Source organism: Leptonotus elevatus, chromosome 3 (assembly GCF_054856555.1).
Source record: "Leptonotus elevatus isolate MCC_2025b chromosome 3, RoL_Lele_1.0, whole genome shotgun sequence".
NCBI lineage: Eukaryota > Metazoa > Chordata > Actinopteri > Syngnathiformes > Syngnathidae > Leptonotus > Leptonotus elevatus.
The window spans coordinates 12,063,746-12,085,332 of NC_141241.1; the positions used below are offsets into that span (position 1 = coordinate 12,063,746).

General features: G+C 39.4%; 1 protein-coding gene across 2 annotated transcripts; it reads left to right on the forward strand.

Moving 5' to 3' along the window:
• The first annotated feature begins 11,358 nt into the window (after positions 1 to 11,358).
• On the forward strand, positions 11,359 to 21,458 carry zdhhc7 (zDHHC palmitoyltransferase 7). 2 transcript variants are annotated; one of them, XM_086070896.1, is made up of 8 exons: positions 11,359 to 11,522; positions 12,393 to 12,499; positions 16,154 to 16,504; positions 16,614 to 16,738; positions 16,817 to 16,913; positions 17,031 to 17,112; positions 17,402 to 17,532; positions 18,585 to 21,458. In XM_086070896.1, the coding sequence occupies exons 3-8, from the start codon at positions 16,160 to 16,162 to the stop codon at positions 18,765 to 18,767; spliced, it is 963 nt and encodes a 320-aa protein (XP_085927022.1). In that variant the 5' UTR covers positions 11,359 to 11,522; positions 12,393 to 12,499; positions 16,154 to 16,159; the 3' UTR covers positions 18,768 to 21,458. The 2 variants fall into 2 exon arrangements, with proteins under 2 accessions (XP_085927022.1, XP_085927023.1); XM_086070897.1 differs by lacking the exon at positions 11,359 to 11,522 and adding an exon at positions 11,896 to 12,085.
• The last annotated feature ends 129 nt before the right edge of the window (positions 21,459 to 21,587 follow it).

Sequence of the window (21,587 nt, forward strand, 5' to 3'; positions counted from 1 at the left end):
GTAATAGTTTTAGATTGCTGTTTTTTTAGAGTACCGGTATTTGTCCAGTGCAAGATAAACCAAAAAAGATCACTGAGTATTATCTGAAATATAAATACCAAAATAAATACTTTAAAAGAAACCCCGACTGTAATGACTAGTTTGCTCTATATTATTTATTTGGTTGTTACTAACATAACCATGACATACATTTTTCAAAAATCATTTCCAGTTTAATACAATTTGTAAAAACTTTATTTGGACGTACGCCGCCATTGTTATTTATGTCGCAACGCATTCAGTGCGTATGACATAGAATGGCGACAGGCTCTCTGCCGAGCAATGTGAAACGCCCATAAAGAAAGCAAAGTAAGCCTCTGTAGCGTTCCTAAAGGGATGATCAAAACTCTTGAATGTGTCTGGTGAATGACAACAGCACGGCGTAGGGGAGGGTGAACTCGTTTCTTTAGGAATGCTACGAGGCTAAACTTGCTTTCTTAATAAACGTTTCACATTGCTCGGCAGAGAGCCAGCCGCCTTTCTAGTCACTGCGCACTGAATGCGTTGCGACGAAAATGACAATTTTCTACAAAATGTATTAAACTGTAAATGATTTTTGAAAAATGAATCTCATAGTTATGTTAATAACAACCAAATAAATAATATAAAGCAAACTTGTCATTACAGTCGGGTTTTCTGTTAAATGAACCCTGATCATCCTTGACAAAGACTAAAGCAAAGCACTTTTTCCCTTTATGGTTCATTTTATAAACATAACATGTTTGTAGTTTTGTAATTTTGTTAGTTTTCATAAGCCCGCAACCCACTTAGCGTCAAACGTTTGCGAGGGTAGCGGATGTTGATTTTTCGTCAGGGTTCGTTCAAGGACGTAAGGCGTTTACCTGACGAGAAATCAGCATCCGCTACACTCGGAACCTTCGCTGCTCGGTAGGATGCGGGTTTAACTATATATCAAGTAACCTTGCTTCTGACACCAAAGGTCATGTCAGTTTTTCTCTATATTACTGTAACAACCACTTGGGTTATTTGATGTATATAAGCATGTCTCTTGGACTGCCAATCCAATTGTAGCATTATTATCTGTTGATGCAGCTCTTGTACAGCTCACTGTATAATGAGGTGGCTAATGAATGTAAATCTGACTGCGTCTGAGATGTTTTTGCTTCCGACTCAACAAATACCTGCGTCCAATTGTTTTGTTTTGTTTTTCCTGTTTGGATCGTGGCAACTGCAGTCCTGTGAATGTGTCTCCATAGCAACCTGTAACCTCTTGCTGTGGTGGCTTCAGTTCTTTTTCCCAAGGTAATCAACACATCAGCGCGGTAGATGTTATATTGAAAGGCACATTTTCTTACAGGGGAATGGGACACTTTCAGATTATATTATTCCCATGTTTGTGTGTTCCAATCCTAAACCCCACCCTCACCTGGCCCTGCCACGCAAAGTCAATTGTTGGCGTTGATCAAATGAGACGGCGTTTCAGATTGAAGAGTGTGGGGGATGAGTCAGATGTGCCCTGGTCGATTGCTCTCAGACTGATCGCATCAGTGTGATTTCCTGCGCAGAGCCTCCTTATGGTTTGCTGTTACATAGGCAGGAAGTGCTTGACGGCAAGGCTTCCCATTATAATACAAAGGGTCAAATGCCTGCAGTGTGCTAATAATGTGAGCAGTTTTCCAGGAGTATTCAGGGCTGGATTAAGACGATAATGTGGCCCTAAGGGCACATTCTGTTGTTGTGGTGCCTTAAAATAGTCTCATTGAAGATGTCTGTCTTTTTGTAACCTTCAAAACAATCAGCATCATTACAGAAGATACACTTGACTAACTTTTAAAGTCACATTTTCCCATTGTTTTAACGGCCAAATAAATTAATAAATGAAAAATGACATCAGGGACAAAATTCCGGTTTACCTCTTATCTCACACAAACTACTGAAACACTGAACAATTAACACGGTACACAATATAAGAGCCGATATATACATATATACGGACTAAATTACTCTCGTGAAAATTTCTGAAAGTGTATCCCCCTCACACACAACTGAAATGCTCTCACACATAAGACGGCAGCATTCTCACACACATTACTATATAATTCTCTCACACATATTAAAACGCTGTCACATCGCGGTCTAAAATACTCTCATGCAAATTCCTGAAAGTGTATCCCCCTCACACACTACTGAGACTCTCTCATATGCACTACTGAAACACTCACACGCTTTTGGAACAAGTATTGGGGGAAAGCCTAAGAAAAATCACAACACACTCGCACGATTACATTTTCGATGTTTGTTCAATTGGCTGTCGCTGCAGAATTTCTACCAAATTCTGGATTATCAAAGAGTAACACAGTTCATTTTTGAGACTGAGACCAAAATAAAATGTCCCCTGTCTCTCTACAGTGTCATGAGAGACATGTTTCCCATCAGGAGCGCCATTATTATAAGGTCATCTGCATATGCCACAGGGCGGATACAACCTGTCCTCAGGGGCCATGAGAATGATCACTCACATAAGAACCCCCACATCTACTTCACTGCAGCTCCTCATGAGACACACACACACACACACAGCTACATACACACCATATACACGCCACACAAAATCCATTTTCCCCTCCTTGAACCAAATGTCCTACATGTCCAAACCTTTTAAACACGCGTGATGTTTTTACCGTATTTGAGCAGCACTTTTAGTGGCGATGATATCAACATTTGTGTTTGACATCTGCCTGCCACACCCTTTTAAGCTTCCCGTCTTGTGTGTGACCTTTCAAAATGGCACCAGATTTGTTTAAGCACATAAAAAAATAAGCGCCCGAGCTTGCTGCATTTTAAAGCTGATTAGGAAGTCAGTGCGCCTTTATTATTTGTATACTGTGTATACTGAGCCCACTGCTAACTGAACTTGGCAGCAAATTCATTTTCACACCTCCTGTGTGAAGATTTTAATTTATGTATTCATGATAATGGCCTTACGGTGGCAGCAATTTATGAATCCATCCTAAAATAGCTTTATTTGATATGTATGCCCCCCCCCCCCCCCCAAGCTCAAGGGTGTAAAATGAACTTTTACATACTGACACTGATGCTGTAAATGATCAACCCTCTGTAATCCAGATTAGCGGGCGGGTAAACATCTTGGGATTAGTAATATAATGCGCACTAATGCATTTTTTTGATGGAGGCTGTCAGCCCTTGCATGCTTCCTTATCAGATGAAATCGGAGGTTTTAGGAGGGAATACTGGCAAATGGCAATTTAGTCAACTTGGTGTGAGATGTGCTGGTCAAAAGAGGACAGAACAGGCCATGACATGACACAAATTTACATCCATGAAGAATCCAAGCATCCATAAGGAAACAAAGGTGGTTGCCCTCCTCCCCACTCCCCAAGCCTTTGGCAGGACTCCATGACTATGGACACGCTGCCCGGTGATTCCCAGAATCAAGTCTCAAGTAGCAATACGTGCGTCCAACAGAAATAAGATCATGTTGTTTTTAATGATTGACCTCTAACCCAAAGTCAGCTGGGATAGATTCCACTACACATGCAAATCTAATGCAGACAAGTGCTGCAGAAAATGAACAGATTGATGGATTCATATTTGGGCTGTAAAAAAACAAAACATGCATACAGTATTTTGACCTTGGGGTGTCCGTAATGCTTAACTCATTCACTGCCATTGACGACTATAGACGTCAAAAATTCATTTGAACTATTTCTATTAGATTAAAAAAAATTCTACTTTTGTTAACAAGAGTATGAAAACCTAGATGTTTTATTGTACATTTAGAACAGATAAAAAATTTGTAAAATTAATTATGAGTTAACTAGTGAAGTCATGCGATTAATTACGATAAAAAAATGGTATCCCAAATTTTTAATAATCTAGATGATTAAAAATTTTTATTGTAATTAATCGCATGATTTCAAAAGTGAACTCATGATTAATCTCACATTTTATATCTGCTCTAAATGTACAATATTTTTTTCTAGGTTTTCATACTCTTGTTAAGAAAAGTGGAAAAAAATGTTAAACTAATAGAAATAGTTCAAATGAATTTTTGACGTCTAAAGCCGTCAATGGCAGTGAATTACTTAATTTCCATTGTGGCCTCTCGGCGAAACAACAAGCCTTCCCATCTGAATACTCCATTATTTGCAGGTGGATTAATGCCATGTAACCAAAAACTGTCAAAACAAAGCAGGATTTAACAGATTAGGATCCAAGTTGTTTATGTGGTTTTGGAGCTTTTTGGTTAAATAGAGACAGACATCCGAGGAGCTCAGATGATGGAGGCTATTTGTGGTAATATGAGGAAGATTCAGGCCGGTTGGTGCAGCGGTTATGGAGAAAGAGCAAGTCTGTCTTTGTTGAATTATTGATGGAGGGAGCTCTTCCTCTGTGTGGTCTCTTACATGGCGCAGCACGAAAGAGCGACTTGAACTGTGAGTTACGTGTCAACGTTGGGAAGGATTGCTCCTTGCTCGATGACACACTCTCTGGCGCGCACACACACATACTCATACAGATATGCGCACACAAATGGGTTCGTGTCTCATCTCTCAGCTCCAAAGCAAGCAACGCTGACCTTAAAAGCCCTCCGATGCTGTTATAACTTTTTATTGATTGAGGCACAACTGCATGAGCTGCATATATGCGGCCAACTACACCTTGTGGACAAAAGTATTAGAACATGGAGTAAAAAAAGGAAGAAAATCTAGAGTTTAGATCTACAGTATCCATCCACCCATCCATCCCCTGATATAAACCAAACCCAATCGATCTATATCATAGAATGATAAGACTCTTCGGAGTACAAAAGTGATCCCGGCAAAGCAAATTGAGCCTGAAGGATCTGTGGCATCTGCTGGGTCAAGGCTTACCATTAATCCTATCACCGCAAGGTAAACTTTAGAAAAGCCAAGAGAGGTTTGCAGACAGTGGAAAGTGATGGGGGAATACAACGTGTTTGTCGTCATTGTCGGACTTGTGTCAGTCCCTTCATTGAGTCTTCTAAGCCAAATACAGTCGCCTACTAACTTTATGAAAACATGCAACAGTGTATATATAGACTGGGTAGTTTGTCTAGAAGTGGTTGATTTATGACCCACTCTATGATCTTTTCGCAAGTAGACGTAGCAAAATACCACTCACCGCTGATGACACCCGACACCCATACACATACACAACTGTCAACGATGAAATGATAGAATGGTTTATGACTATCCGCAGGAAACCATCAAGGGAATGTACTGTGCCTGAATTTTAAGGCCTGTCCACAAAAGATCAAAGTGGTAGAAAGGGGACACACGATAACGTGCATGCGGTGCCCACCCACTTAGTTTGCTGAAAGTAGATGAATAGTGCAGGAAATTGGTATCGGGTGTGTGTATGCGCGTGCATGTAGATATGTGCGTGCGTACGTGTGTGTGAATATATACATTTGTGTATGAAGAATCAATTATGAACAACAAATTTATACCAATAAAAATGATTACGTAAAATGTACATGAAATTTACATTTTAAGCAACACAATTCGGATTTTTCTGTAGTGCATGAAACAAAAATGTCTTATTTTACATTTAGCTTGATTCAGGTAAGAGCAAATGCCTTTTATTATTTTGGTGTAGATGTTGATATTTTAGTATTGGGACTGTACTACAACAATTAACTGCCACATCTTGGCAAGCTACATTAGTTTTGATTAAAAAAAATTATTATAATTTTTTGGGGGGTTCTTCATTGTCCCTCTAATTCCTGAAAGCACTGCTAATTGTTTCTTATTAGGACCTCACTCTGACCGCAAACCCCCCAAAAAACAAGCTGTTAAAATAAAACAAAGATCATGTAGCAATTTCCACATATATTTTAAAGTATATTTCAATTCAGCCATCATTGAGTACATAAAACACTATAAAACGAGTTGGGAATAAGTCACCGCTGACACTGATCTTAACACCAGCCAGCCCTTATAACAAAACATGTAACGATAGTGTTTACATGATTAGCTGATAGCAACAATTCTATGTCTGCCTTGATGAGTTGGAGTCATCAGGAAGGGGTTTTATTAAAATTCTGAGCCAGAGATACAAATTCCGACATATTCTGTGTACCTTAAACGCATCAGTAGTTGCAGCAGAAGCAGTACGCCGGAGATTTTTGCTGTGGCGAATGAGGGTGGGAAGGATCGTGGTCTTTGTGAAACTGTGGGGGACATGTTCCCCACGTCCTCAGAGGCCACTGTATGGCGACCAACTTACCGACAGCGGGTGAAGCGACTTAATGAGAGCGCGTCTCGTAGTATGACGTCAACCATGAATAGCGTAATAATAATCATTTGTTTTATGTAAATTATGTTGCTGAATTTAAGTTTTGAAAGACAACAAAATTTATTTCACAAACAAAAAATAATAATATAAATAATAATAATAAATGGACTAAAGGGCACTTTGGACATCAGTGCCAGAAAGGGCCTGTGCCTTGGCACCCGTAGTCTCCCCCCTCCCCCCCCCCCTCCCCCACCCCCACCCCACCCAATGCACGTGCCTGATTGGGTAGGAGTAGGATGTCATGTCATAAATCAATACATTGTCATAAATCAATTAAGTTTGACATATGCTCCACTGGGCATCTGCAGTTTTGCAATCCAACTGATGTTTATTATTATAATCATATTGTGAAGGTTAGATGCTTGAGGCTTTATTTGTTTTTTAGAATTTCATGGCAGAAAAGATTCAATAGAGCCCCACACCTGATGTAGTCCTGACTACCTTTTCATATCTGCAGAAAACAGAACAAAACAGTGAAACAAAAAGTGCGTTCTTCAGCAGGCTGTCAAGGCACATTGGCTTCACTGATGTGACTGCACTATATTTAATAAGAGCGCAGCTGTACTGGACTTTTATCAGCCTATATTCTTCAGAGCTTATTGTGCTTTCACCAAGAGTTTTTTGCATCCAAACATGTGGCGAGAGATGATGGTGTTGAGGGCTAAAAGGTCTTTGGCCCTTGCACTCTCTGTTTGCCTCCCGCTCTTTTAGCAAAGCAAGGAGATTGAGTGTGGCAGAAAATCCCCTCTAAAAGGCTTCTAGCTTGGATTTGTGCCTGCTAGGCGAAGGTGGATGCAGCACAGATAAGCCTGTGCGAAGTCAGAGGTTGCTCCATTGTGGTGTGGGGGGCTATGTCGTCCTTGCTGCCGCTGTGGACAACACTTCCAGTGCTCCAGAAAGGAAATATTAATAAATGCATGATATGGAAATATTCATAGACATGCTTGTCTGTCTGGGGGGAGTTAGGGTCTGGAATTTCTTGGAAATTTACAGCAAGTATGCTTTAAATGTGACATCAATGCGACTGTATTTGCATTCAGATATTAGGTTTCATTCATACATTATGAATTAAATATTTAAATGATTTGCAAATACAAGAAAACGAAAGCCTCTTTTCAAATGTTATTTAAAAAAAACAGTTTTTTTGTTTGTTTTCTTTTTAGACATATGATTTAGATGGGTAGGCGGGTAGGTAACTAGTTAGCGAGGTACAAGGCCGATAAGTAGGTAGGTATAGTTAGATGACACCAAGGAGCCTCCATTCCTCCTCTTCTCCCAACATTTGTTTCCGTTTTACCGCAGTGGACATGATGCCTGCCCCAAAATCTGAAGGCAGCTTCTGTTTTGGGCACATTGACTGTTTAAAAATTCATGAGGACAACCCTGCTTTCTCGTTTATTTTTCAACAGACATCCCCCTCAAGTTACACGCCTGTTGTAATTGCAATGAGGCCTGGCATAGTACGATTTGCCTGATGAACATGCCATTTAATTGATAGCAATCCATTTTGCGTTCTTCCCAATGATTACACTGCACAGCTCAGTTGAGAGGCATACAGTAATTACGTAATTCAATAGAATGTAAAGAATTTTGCCACATCTTTTGCTTATGTGCGTGCCTTGGCCACGAGGGGGCAGTATAATACAGACATGGGTTCGTTCTTTGCAGAGGATAAAGAACACTTGCCTGTAAATATTTTTATATGATCTGTTTACATATTTCTCCATGTTGGCCTGTCTCTGGCGTTTTGAATTTGAGTTTGTTAACATTAAGCTGTGTAAAGCTATGCGATTGCTTTAAATACGCATCGTATTGTTTTATGTTTAGTTTGGTCTTTTGTGCCTGCCCTGCAGTCTCATTCCCCAAATGTGTTTTTGCTGTCCCCCCTCTCCGATGATGTAACTCTTGTCCTTTTTTTTTGTTCATTATTGCAGGAACATGCATGCCGACGAGAGGAGCACGTCACAGCACTCCCCTCCCCGCTACCACTTTGCGTTCACTTCATTACACTCCACAAGCCAGAATGTCAACAAAAGGGTGCGCCGAAATAGCAATGCACATGCACAGAGCCCCGTGAGAGTGATTTCATTTGTTACACGAGCACTTAGCATTTATTATTTAATCACACGCAAAGCTTCTGATTGCATCGAGATGTGGAATCAAAAATCTGCTGCTTTCCGCTGATTCCAATGCTAGTTTATAGCTACACAAGCCACGGAGTTATTATGACCAATTTCGTATATTCCCATGAGATCCAATATAAGTGTCCAATCAGCTTTTACAAAGCTAACAATGTTTATAACGGAACAGCTCGCTAGGGCTAGACTGTCCTTCTGGCATACAGGGCAGATGCCCAGTGGGCTGCTATCTTTAGAGACCGATGCTGTACTATTTCATTATTATTTTCTTCCATTTTACCCCAAAAGACCAGCCCACACATTAGAGGGAGTAGCCCATTAATCAATTTACAATATATGTGTGCATGTGTACAGTGTAACCACAATGATAAACATAGTTTTTGTTATACGGAAGAGGATTAGGGCCAGTGGAGTAGAGAGAAAAAAGTTTGGCAGCATTCTCACTTTAGCGTCAGAATTCTGACTTTAAAGTGAGAATTCCCACTTTAATCACAGAATTCTGACTTTGAAGTGAGAATTGTCACAATTCTCACTTCAAAGTGAGAATTCTGACTTTTTTCTCAAAATGTTCACTTTAAAGTGAGAATTCTGAGATTAAAGTCAGAATCATGAGATTAAAGTGAGAATTCTCACTTTAAAGTCAGGATTCTGAGATTAAAGTCAGAATTCTCACTTTAAAATAAAGAATAAAGTGAGAATCCTGCCAAACTTTTTTTCTCTCTCTTTTCACTGGCCCTGATCCTCTTCTGTATTGTTATATTCTATTGTTAAAAAAAAACAATAATAAAAAATTAAAATAATAATTATAAGATATTATTTAAATACTACTTTATTTTTTGTGTGCTTGTAATTGTTGTATGTTTTTGTATTTTGGTCCCTCATACTTTTTCTTACATTTGAATGTTTAACATGTACAAATTCTTTGAAATAACCAATGTTTTAGCTTTTTCATTATAGTGTGCACTGTACTTGGAAACGAACAATGTAAATCGACCAATAAAGATTATATCTTGAATATGGCTTGTGAAAGCGTGTTTCAGGAAGTCAATCTGTGCACATTTGAGGCGAGGGAAGTTCATTTATAGTAGCTTGTCACTTCTCCTTTGACTTGCCTGTCAGGTGCTCATTTAGCAGAGAGAGAGAGAGAGAGAGAGAGAGAGAGAGAGAGAGAGAGAGAGAGAGAGAGAGAGAGAGAGAGAGAGAGAGAGAGAGAGAGAGAGAGAGAGAGAGAGAGAGAGACTCCTGGAAATGGAAAGGGCTTCAGTCTCTTGATTCAGCCTTTAATCTGCTTTAGAGGATTGCTGGGGTATTTCTCTGTGCCTCTCTCTAAAACTAGATAGCTGATATTGGCTCTGGATCAGAGCCAGTGAAGTCGCAGGTCGCCAATGCGCAGCGGCAGACGGACCTATGAAGGGGGACAAGCCGCTTTGTCTTGTTTGGCCTCATAATCCACTCCTGGGAAACACGTGACGGCGGAGGCGGCTGCCAGGAAGGTCCTGACGCTCCCTGCCTGCCGGGGAGGTGCAGCTGCAGGTCATCTATTCTGTCCCCATGACCATGCGTGCAAAAGGTCTGCTTCAGGTCAATATTGTTGCATCACTGACTGAACAGGGTGGCACATTGACAGTTAATGCACTCAAGCTTCATTTTGATGACATTTAACTTTGTTATGAGCTACAAGTGTTGACATGTAGTAGTGATGCCAGGAAAGATTGGCTAAAATTGTCAAAATGATCCATTATGTGCTTGACCTGATAAATTGTATCCTCCTTTATAAACATCATTATGGTCATATAGACTATTTCAGTCATAATAATACAAAACATATTGACATATCTTTCTACAACCCCCCCCCCCCCCCCCCCACAGTAACAGGAATAAAGTCTAAATATTAATAATATATGGCAGAACAAAAGTCATAATTTGTGAGAATACCTATTTTTTACCAATGTGTAATGTTACAAGGAAATGTTAGATCATTTTATGTGAGTGTAGTTGTAGATGTACAAGAATTTAAGTAGAAAAAAAGCTGATTTGCTACATAAGGAAAAAGTCATTAAGAGAAAACAGTTTTAAGAGAAATGTCAATTCATGAGCATGATGTAGTGTTACAATAAAGTTGGAATGTTACGAAAATACATAGTGTGATGAGTAAGTTTTTATTTTTGTAAAGATAGAATTACTGGAATGAAGTCAACATATCACAATATATTTTTTTATGAGAATACAATATGGCTGTATACATTATTCGCAATATTACGGGGGGGGGGCTGGGGGGCGGGACTATGACAATAAATTACGAGATTATTTTATCTGACTAAAGGTGCAAATTTACAAGAATTCAAGAAGAAATTACTATGATACACTACATCATAAAATGTCTCAAGAAAAAGTCATTTTATTTAAAAAAAAAAGTCTGAATTTATTAGAAAGAAGTTGTAATTCATGAAAGTAATTTAGTGTTAAAATAATTCTAATGAAAATATTATTTTGTATTTTCATTATTACAGATGGCAATTTTCACGTGGTTCACCTTGTAATAATAATAATAATAATAATTAAATTCTGTTCATGTAATTTTTAGTAACTGTATTATTATTATTATTATTAATTAGTACGGTATACATAATTATTTTGTAACTTTTTAAAATTATATTATTACAAACTATAACGATGACTATAATATATTTTTTAATTTTAAATATATTATCATAATTTTTTTAAATATTCTAAAAATGTTGTTTTGTTAAGATTCTCAAACTCATTCACTAACCAACAGCACTCTCTATCGGAGATTTATCACTTGCAGTTGCCTCACATTCCTTTGGATGGCGGTGTTGGGCCAAATATTGGTCCCCTCCTTTCAGCCATTCACGAAGAGGAACTGAATCCCGGAAGCTCCGACAATGGTTGATGGGATGTGTCGCTGCTGCCCCCCTCCGCGGCTCCTGTAGTCGTCCCCGAGCTGTACCCCACCCATTGTGAAGCGCTCAAAAATGAATTTAGAAGACGTTCCCGCAGGACTATGCCAGCAATATTAAGGTATGTCGTCGGAAAAATGTCTGTTTTTCGTACTCGTCGCGCGCATGCGGAGGTAGCGAAGCTAGCAAGTCAGCTTGCTCTTGAGCTAGCAAAATGTAGCCACCTGCCCGGTAGCATATGGAATGTCAAGCTACTATCACATTCGTGGTGGATGTTTGTTTACGTTCTGATACTTAACACTTGCCAATTATGCAAGTATGAAAACTCAGCAACTGTGTAGTACCGTGGTAGGTCAACACGTGTCATAATAATTGCTCAGACAAGATGGTAAATGAGAAGATGGTGATTTACTCGCTGGTCGATGAGGGGAGGGAGGGGCTACAATCTCTAGTGTTGCTTTTGCTGTAGTGTTATGGAAGGTATGGTGTGATGATGTGATGTGGGCGTCCAAAGCAGAAAGGCGGAAGTTGGTCAGTGTCAAAAGAGTTACAAATAGTCATCGTTGGCGTGGAAAAACACTCCATTTCAAACACAACGCGACACATAAGTACAGTTTCCTTGTCGAACTTGAGTGATCTGCTTGCGAGGAAAAGGACATCTGACGTGAATTGAGCGTTGAACAGGTATGCTGGGCACCCAACATACATTTCTACTCTGTATTGCCTTTGTTTTATCCATGACAGCATTGTGGAGCCGTCAAGTGTGTATACATACAGTGTTAGTTTGTTTTCTGCCAGTCCTCCAATTTCGTCCCACATTCCTTGTCTGTGAATGCCCTGTGAGTGACTGGTGACAAATTCAGGATATAAACCTGCCTCTCGCCCAAAGCAACTAGGATAGGCCACAGCTGATCTGCGACCCAAATGAAGCAAGTGCTCAAGAAAATAGATGGACAGCTGTTTTAACCCATTCTGTGTGTATATCTTTCAGGTGTCTCCTTTTCCACCTTCAAACCAATCGGCACACCCAATCTAAATCACATGCTGGTCCTGAAGTCATAAATCAAAGCATGTTTTTGTGAAGAAGAAACATACTAGGTAGGTAACTATTCAATTTTGTCATTGCTAGTCACCCTGTCGTCAGCGTATCTGCTCTGTCAAACCTTGAAGAGTGACATTCCATGTATTTGACAGTCAGCGCCAAACAGGAGGAGCTTGAGTGGAAATGATGATGACAAAACATTTTCTCAACATGATATTCTTTCATTCATTCATTTTGCTGTACACTTTATTATATTATGGGTGGAGGATTAGTGTACGTCGTAGTTGAGTTGAGTGGGTGAGAGTTTATTAGATGCTACTACAATCAATTTAATAATAATATTTTGTAAAGTCTTAAAACATTTGCCACCGCAAAACCTTTATTATTTGGTAAGTTCGATTCCACTTCAATGGACTTTAATAATCGATAGCTGCAGCTCTGCATAGCTGTGGATATTCTTGTGTTATTGATGTTGACTTATCTTATGGTCGCTCAAGCCGTAAGGATACTGAGCAATAGAGTTGTCCTGAACTGATCACATTAACTGAAATTGGGCTGATCACATGATTTTCAGCTGAGCAGTATTGCCGGGAAATGATCAAATCTATAGATTTTAGATTTTTCTTAAATTTTAACGGTCACAAAATGGAAAATGTTGTTTTGTATAGTGCAATGTTAAGTTTCAGGCTTGTGTGATGGCGTGATAAAGACAAGAGGCCAAAGTAAGTCCATATTTGCATGATTGCTGAGATTAAACAAAAACACTTGTCTACTGAACTGAACCCCCGAAAAAGAAGACCACACGTGAGTCGTTACCTCGCGGTACGGGATGTCTTTTTTGACAAAAAGGACGTTTGGCGGTGAGTTGGCAACCAAAACAAAGTTGCTGCACGATGACGTCGCTTCGAGGAAACACACATAAGACCATGTCTGCACGATATATTTCGTTTTCGTTTTTAAAAAAAGAATAAGAAGCCCGTGCAATTTAAACATACAACACTAACAACAATGGTGCGGAAACATTGTAGGATTGCCTTTTCAACGTCAGCTTTATTTTCAAAGATAAAAACGTGTATCAACAGGCGCTTGACTTCACCATGCCTCGGCTGTGCGTGCTTAGACTCGTATTGTGTTTAAAGCACGCACACCAAAAACTAGTTTTAATATTTTTATTTTCATGAAGTCTCATAAAGATAACTTCATGTAAGGTGACATTTCAAACTCAAAAATCGTTGTGCTACTTTCAAGACATTTGGTGTGTTTCCAATTATTGCTCTGTGTTGTGTGGTGCCCTCTTGACTGAGAGCAGTGAACAGCTGCTGTTACTTTAATGGCGCGCCCCCCTCTTATTGACCACAGGAAGAATCAATACCATGAAGTAGTGGAGTGTATCCTGCCCCTCCTTTAATCCTCTACTTTGTCTTGTTCAACAATAAAACATTATGCTTCAACACCTGAGATGTGTTGTCGTAGTATTCTTATATTAAAGCTGTTTGGTCCCGTGTATTACAGCCTTTAAAAGTCCTAATGCACTGTATCAATCTGGACACTGAAGAAGTAGCCCACTTCTTTCTTTATGTATGCAATAAGTCATGTCTCCTGCACTCTCTGGCCAGCCTAAACATTAGGTGCTTTGGAAATACAAAATGTCTAATTTAAGTGAATTATATTCTGGATCATTAGTTGTAGGATTGGGTTCCAGTTCCACTGTCATCATCCTAAACCCTGAGACAGTATTTAAGTTTTTTTTTTTTTACATTAACTGTCATTTATTAATATAGCATTCTAATATTAAAACTGTACTTTATAGACTTTAAACACTATCTTAACTGGAATGATGACATATAATGAACATTGTTTTGCTGATGCACTTCACATCTTTTTTTTTAAACGGTAACTCGCACAACAATAACATGAAATTTATGCGGGGGTCCGGGTGATTCCAAGGGATTTAGATGCTTTTTCTTCCATCAATATACATTAGCCAAACCCAATGTTTTTGTCATCTCTCTGATGGGTTTGTTTTGATTTTTAATCGTAATGATGACTTCACTGATAGTCACAGCTCTTTGGCTCTCATATTGAGAGTTGGCAGCAACAGCTTCCAAATGCAAATAGCACACTTGGAAAAAACTCCAGACCTTTTATTTGCTCCTTGTAAATGAGATACTGAGGGAATAACACAAAGCTGTCTTATTACTTCCGTTCACCTGTTCAGTTAAAGATGAAGTCTGCAGTTAAAGCACATCTTGTTTAGTTGTTTGCTTCATTTGGAATCCATCGCAATGGTGTAAAGATGAGAATAATGTTAATGTCCCAATATTTATGAATCTGACTGTATGCTTACTTCACTGTATCTTAAAGGCTTGACTTTGGAGTTTCTACTCCACTGTATTGAATCTCTTTTTCCCCAGCACCATGTGCAGTGATTGGACGAGTATCAGATTAAAGTGGGTGTGATATGGAAAGAAGCTGTATTGGTATTGATATAAGGTGAAAGCAAAGAAGGGCTTAAAAGCGGCATATAGCTGTAACCTAATAAGCCCTTTGAGAAATTGGGGATAGACGGATAAATGTATTTTGCTGATCTGCAGGTTGAATACTAAATTGTCAGAAAATGCTTCAGGTTATGTGCTCTGCATATGATGGGTTTGCTTCATTGGCTTTGTCTTTGCGAATCTCAAGTGAATGCTGGAAGGCGGCAGACAGTAACAAGGTGCTGCGGGATCACTTCCAAAGGGGGACATTGATTTGTCTTGAAGCTGCCAACATAGTTTGTGGAGTTTGACCGAATGTTCTGTTCCAACCTATGATATTCTTTTGTACACAAAGGAGCTTTCTCTGTCCACTGTACAAACAGCAACAAGTCAACTGGGAGGCTTTGGAGAATCGGCTATAAGATTGTGACAGATGAGTCTATGGGCGGTGGTATCAATTGGTCCATATTTTAGCAAGATGTCTGACCGACGCCAGTTTTGAGTGATGAATCCCCAGACACGTGTTGAATTGTGTTCATCAATCATTGCACCCGAGGATGACAACCCAACCAAAGAAGACTCTTATGTTACAATTTCAAATTCATCACAGACTGAGTACATTGAGGGAAGTCCCTCTGCTGCCACCCACTCACCTTCCCTCACACATTTGTACAAGGTAGCCAAACAAACAGGACCTGAGCAGCACTTCGTCATTGTGTGTTTTGAAGATAGTGTGGGTGTTGAAATTTCATCGATGAAAGTATGTGATCACAGAAATGTTGTTGTCACTTTGCCCGCACCGACAACTTAAAAAATGCTCCTACTACTTGATGGAATGTTTAATAATAATGATGATAATAATAATAATTTATTATTATTTTTAAATAGATAAATACCTAGAAACTGGTAACCACCAGCATGTTAGCCCCAAAACAATTTGGGTTGGCCTGACACTATTTTGACCTGACACTATTTTGACACTGGAGAGGCAAAATGACAAACTGTGCTCAATTTGGGCATTTTCACTTAGGGGTGTACTCACTTTTGTTGCCAGGGATTTAGCTATTAAAGGCTGTAATTGGAGTTATTTTGCGGGAGGATTTTATAAGATCTTAACTGACTACTTTTCATTGTGTCAAAGTGTAATTTCTTCTGTGTTGTGACTGTCCCTTCCCTTGCAAATATATCATTAAATTTCTGGAGAAACGAAATGAAATGTGTTGCCCTCCACAGGCCAGGATGCACTCTTCAAACCACCGACTTCGAGAGATGGAGCAGCATCACCCGCTGCTTTCAGCAAGTAGCGATGTCGAGTCAGGCAGCCTGGCGGCCGGAGTGATTGTCGGCGGCGCTAACGCGGACCACACAGCCGTCAACCGCACGCTGTGGTTCATCCAGGACAGCTGCGGTATGGTGTGCGCCGGCATGACCTGGTTCCTGGTGCTGTATGCCGATTTTGTCGTCAACTTTGTCATGCTGCTGCCCGCCAAGAACTTCTGGTATTCTTTGCTGAATGGCGCTACCTTCAACGCCCTCGCCGTGCTCGCTCTAGCGTCACATATGCGCACTATGTTGTCAGATCCGGTAAGTAGACTGTAGAAACCACAACAATTATTTTCTCACTCTTTTGCTAACTTGGCCTTCTACTGAGTACTATTCTAGTTTGTGATCCATCTGCACGCTGATTCTTTAGGGTGCAGTTCCGAAAGGCAACGCAACCAAGGAGTACATGGAGAGTTTGCAGCTGAAACCCGGTGAGGTCATCTACAAGTGTCCAAAGTGCTGCAGTATCAAGCCTGAGAGAGCGCACCACTGCAGGTCCATCAAGTATAACAATTAAACTGTACATCAGCATCACTGCATCGTTCATAAATATTTTTTGTCACCGGCTTGCAGTATTTGTAAAAGATGCATCCGGAAGATGGATCATCACTGTCCCTGGGTCAATAACTGCGTGGGTGAAAAGAATCAGAGATTCTTTGTCCTTTTCACTGTAAGTGCACGGACTCTCTCAAGGGTTTTCATTCAATGGCAATTGTGTATTACTTTTAAAAACTTGTATTTAAAATGTTCAAATTGTTCAAATAATAAATGTTTTCTTTCTCCTCAGATGTACATAGCATTGATTTCCGCTCATGCGCTTGGCCTCAGTGGCATGCACTTTTTCACGTGTATGAAACTGCAGTGGAATGGTGAGTCAACCGATCCCCACCCACCCCAATCTGTCATTGAAATAGCAAAAAAAAAAAATCCAAAATGTAAACACATTAGATTACATCACGATTTTGATTAGACTACATTAAATTACGATATATTACTGAATATTGTATCTGTTCTATTTCTGTTGATGTTGTGCAACATAATGATCCCAAAATGGCGCCACTATCTTTGAAGGAAAACAGGGGGGGAAAAGCCTTGAAGATCTGAATCTCGTTGAATGTCGTTGTTGGATCATAACATGTTCTGTCTCTACTGTTGCAGAGTGCAGCGAATTCTCTCCCGGGGTCTCTGTGCTACTACTGATCTTCCTCTGTCTCGAAGCCATCCTCTTCCTCACTTTCACTGCTGTCATGTTCGGGACGCAGATCCACTCCATCTGCAACGACGAGACGGTCGGTATCCACCGCGTACCGTGTGATCACTTGTTGGATTGCTGGATAGTTCATTTCGGAGCTACAAGCATTATTTTGCCATTTTCATTCTTCAGGCTGCCCAAATATCCTCCCTGTACCATGTAACACTCTCTGTAGTGCTGTCGGGGTTTGTTTGTGTAGGCTGCTGTTCAATGATTGGTCGACAGAGAATGAACATGTTAGAATGGAATAAAAGGAAACTAAAAGCATTCACGACATGGAAAGGTATTTATGCTGTTTGCAATCAAACAGCACTGTTTCTTGTTCGTTTTGTTTGTAAAATTGGCATTTTAAATTGAATTCCAATTTACAGAGTTGTCATGAAAACCTGATAAGGGAATAAATAGTATGGCGAATTGAACTGCACCAGTGGATGGAAACCTGACTAGGGATAGGCATTTGATTAAACGATTCTAGAGAACATTCATGATCAATTAACTGTTCTGGTTTTTGTTTTTATACTTGCTTTATGCAGAAGTACCCCATATAGAATTTTTTTTTTGTAGAACATTAATTTATTTTGGCAGTTCAATTCAAAAAGTCAAACTTTATTATATAGACTAAATGCATACTGTATCTTTTATAAGGCCTATTCCTATTTAATTTCTCTAATTAAACATCTTTTGATTTTTTATGTAATGTTATATTTACATTAGATGTAAGATATAATACAATTATGAAATGCTTAATATATCATTAGTGAAGCTAGAGTTGAGTTTCACTTTTTAATTGTGCTACTGAAATCGAATACATTTTTCACAATATTATGTCATACTAAACTTTCAATAGTGGACATTAACATGCTACTTGTGATTTTATTTTATTTTTTTAATGCAGTGTCCCCAGGGTAATTGTATTCTTGAAGTGCACTCCATTCGCCTCCATTTCTTCAACAATCAATTCCACGCAATCATCCAAATGCTTAACAATTGTTATGGCCATCCCTAGTGTCATCATGATCCATGTATCTTACCGTTTAATGACTTCCCAAGGAGCATTTGATTGACAAAGTGTGTGTGGATGCCTTGCAGGAGATTGAACGTCTTAAAAACGAGAAGCCCACTTGGGAGCGCCGCACCCGATGGGACGGAATGAAAGCCGTGTTCGGCAGCCCACCCTCCCTTCTGTGGTGCAACCCGTTCACGGGGCTGCGTCTGCGTCGCCTGAAGTGCCTGTCCCAAGCTCGGCGCCCCGGGTCCGAGTTTTCCGTCTGACGGCAAGGCGCGCCTCTGCTGAGACTCTAAAGATGGTGATGGGATGGACATGAGCTCACCTGGGACTGGTCTTCCTGTGTGGGTCACAAAGTGCTCCGGTGGGACTGCAGGACTTCAGCGACCGCCACTGCCTGTCCATACTCTTCACCGCCGACTGGAAAATTTTGGGTTTGTGTGTTGACGCATGCAGTATATAACTCTTAGTGAGTGTTTTTACTTTTGAGGCCATCAACTCCTGCTCCTGTCGCACACAGCTTCCTGTTTCTGTTGCTTTTTTTTTTTTGCCATATTGATGAGATTCAAAAGTAAATATTTGACATTGGGGGCAAGCAGCATAATTGCATATCTTAATGGAGGCGCCACACAAAGGACACGCACTACTCGTACGACACTTGAACACAGCGAGTGGAAGTGTGCGGCTTTGATTTGCATGTGTGCAATCAGCCTCAGCCGCTCCAGGATGATGAGGCTTTTTCACTGTCTGCAAAAGGAGGACCAGATTGTCAATAACAAGCCTCTTTCTTCTTCCACAGGGATGCCATGTTTTATGTTCAGTGTCATTATTATTTATCTCTGGATTGTTGCTTGAGCCAGTCAACAATGAGTTTTATTTTTTATCAATATCTATCATAGATATGACTCACTGAGACAATTTATGGGGGAGTTTCATCTTATCTGGGTTTGACATAAGATGACAATGGCTCAGAGGATCAGCATCCCCTGCTGCTGTCAAAATGTGGCTCCCTGTTCTGGAAACTAGAAAAAAACAACTTCTGGAACCAGGTGGCTTTGCATGCTACTCGCCTATCATGCGTTGTGATATCACAGAGGAGGACCCACAAGCACAGAATTGTTATCAAGAGCCACACTGTTTAATTGCAAACTGCTTATGCTTCGCACGTTCAACAACTCTCCTCGAACATAAGTCCCGAAATATCAGGCCTGAAAACAAGCAAACCTTTTCCAGTGTTTTTTAAAACACTTAATGCCTTTCAACATCTTCCTGACAGGTGAATTCCACTACATGAAGGATGGTTTCTCTTATGTTATTTGTTTCTACATTATCTAGTAGGAGTTTTTTTTTTTTTTTAATGCACTGGATAACTATGGCTTGAGTTCAGATTTTAGTGTCACTCATTAAAGTATTGTCATACCCAGAAGTCACTTTCTCCATGTGCTGGACTTGTTCTTGTCTGTGGTTGGCAGGAGAAGGTCTTTTCTTCCTCACTGTTTACGCTATATGGATGCTATGTGACGAATGTAAACCACTTTAGCACACACGACAAACTGCTATCAGGGGAGTTTTTTCTTCTTTTCCCCTTTTTTTTGCAGACCTCATTTCTCTTAGTGCTGGCAACCATTCTGTTCTGATTTGATGCAGTCATATATTTTCTTGAAAGTGGTGTAATTTTAATTTAAAATAGGAATGAAGGCCAGCTGAGCTTGAGTCGAGTCAATGACTCCACTATCACTTTTGGAGTAGGGTGGAGGGCCCACCATTCAATTGTGAAGACAAATATGACCTCAGAAGAACTGTTACTAAAAATCTCAAAACATTCAGCGCATTAATGCTCATAATAAAGTACATACAGGAAAAATGTTTCCCCTCTTTGAACAGCTTTGTTAAATTACACAATGTTCAATGAAACGATCGCAACAGACGTGGATATGGAAACATGTTGTCTAGTAGTATGTTATATTGAGTTTGTCAAGTAATTGATGGTCAAATAGTTTTGGCTGGAAATAAACATACGGCTGTATACAGTAGGACAGTGTGTTGTGTGATGACTGCTGATGTAAATACTGTATATCGTCACCTTAGATTAATGGTCTAAAAAGTCATTTTGACACAAAATTGTTTTTGCCTTAAATATCTTTCTGCTAAAATCGGCTACATTCTTTAACACATCATTCAGTTCTACCCCTGAAATGAAATTATAAATAAATCACTATTTGGTTCAGTTTTTCATATTTCAGGGGGAAAAAATACATGTTATTTAATTATTTTAGCAAGGTGACGATATCATGGATTAATTTACAGCACGTGTCAAACTCAAGGCCCGTGGACCAGATTTGGCCCGCCACATCATTTTATGTGGCCGGCAAATCATGTTGTGCATGTTTGCTTCAGGTTTCTTGCTAAAACATCACAATTGCAAATTGTCTTCACTTATGTTGATATAAAGCAAAAACATTTTTAAACTTTACAATCTCCCTTTTAAAATCAAGTAGCGGTTTTATTTTATTTTTAACTGGCATATTTTTCTTTTAAGACCTAGTTATCTATCAAAATGTGTACATAGTATTTAGTAATATGAAGTGATCATACATTTGTATGGGTTCACAGTCATAACCCCTTATGAGGAAAAAAAATAATTACGATGTTGCCTGTGCGTGACAAAAATGAGTTTGACATAGAATCCACAAGGTGAGAATCTTTTTTTAATTGTATTTTTAATCGGCATCAGTGGATTGTGTCACCTGGACACTGCCGAATAAAGTTTATTCTACTGAGAGAATGTGTCAAGTGTAAAGGTCTCCATGATCATGGTATAAATGGAATGTTGTGAGGTTGTTTCTTTTCTTTGTTTCTTTTTTTTTTTTGCTTAGTTTTTTAAAATTAAAAATATGTTTCAATGTTATGTCATGTTAAATGTTATTTTAAATAAATATACTGTATTTAAATGAGGACACCCATTATGTCAAGAGTATTTTCTTTTTATATATATGACAAAGGCTAAGAACAAATAAGGGATTTACATATAGTATTTTGGCAAAAACACCAATCGTCTACCTGCCAAATCCGTTCACACTATGGCC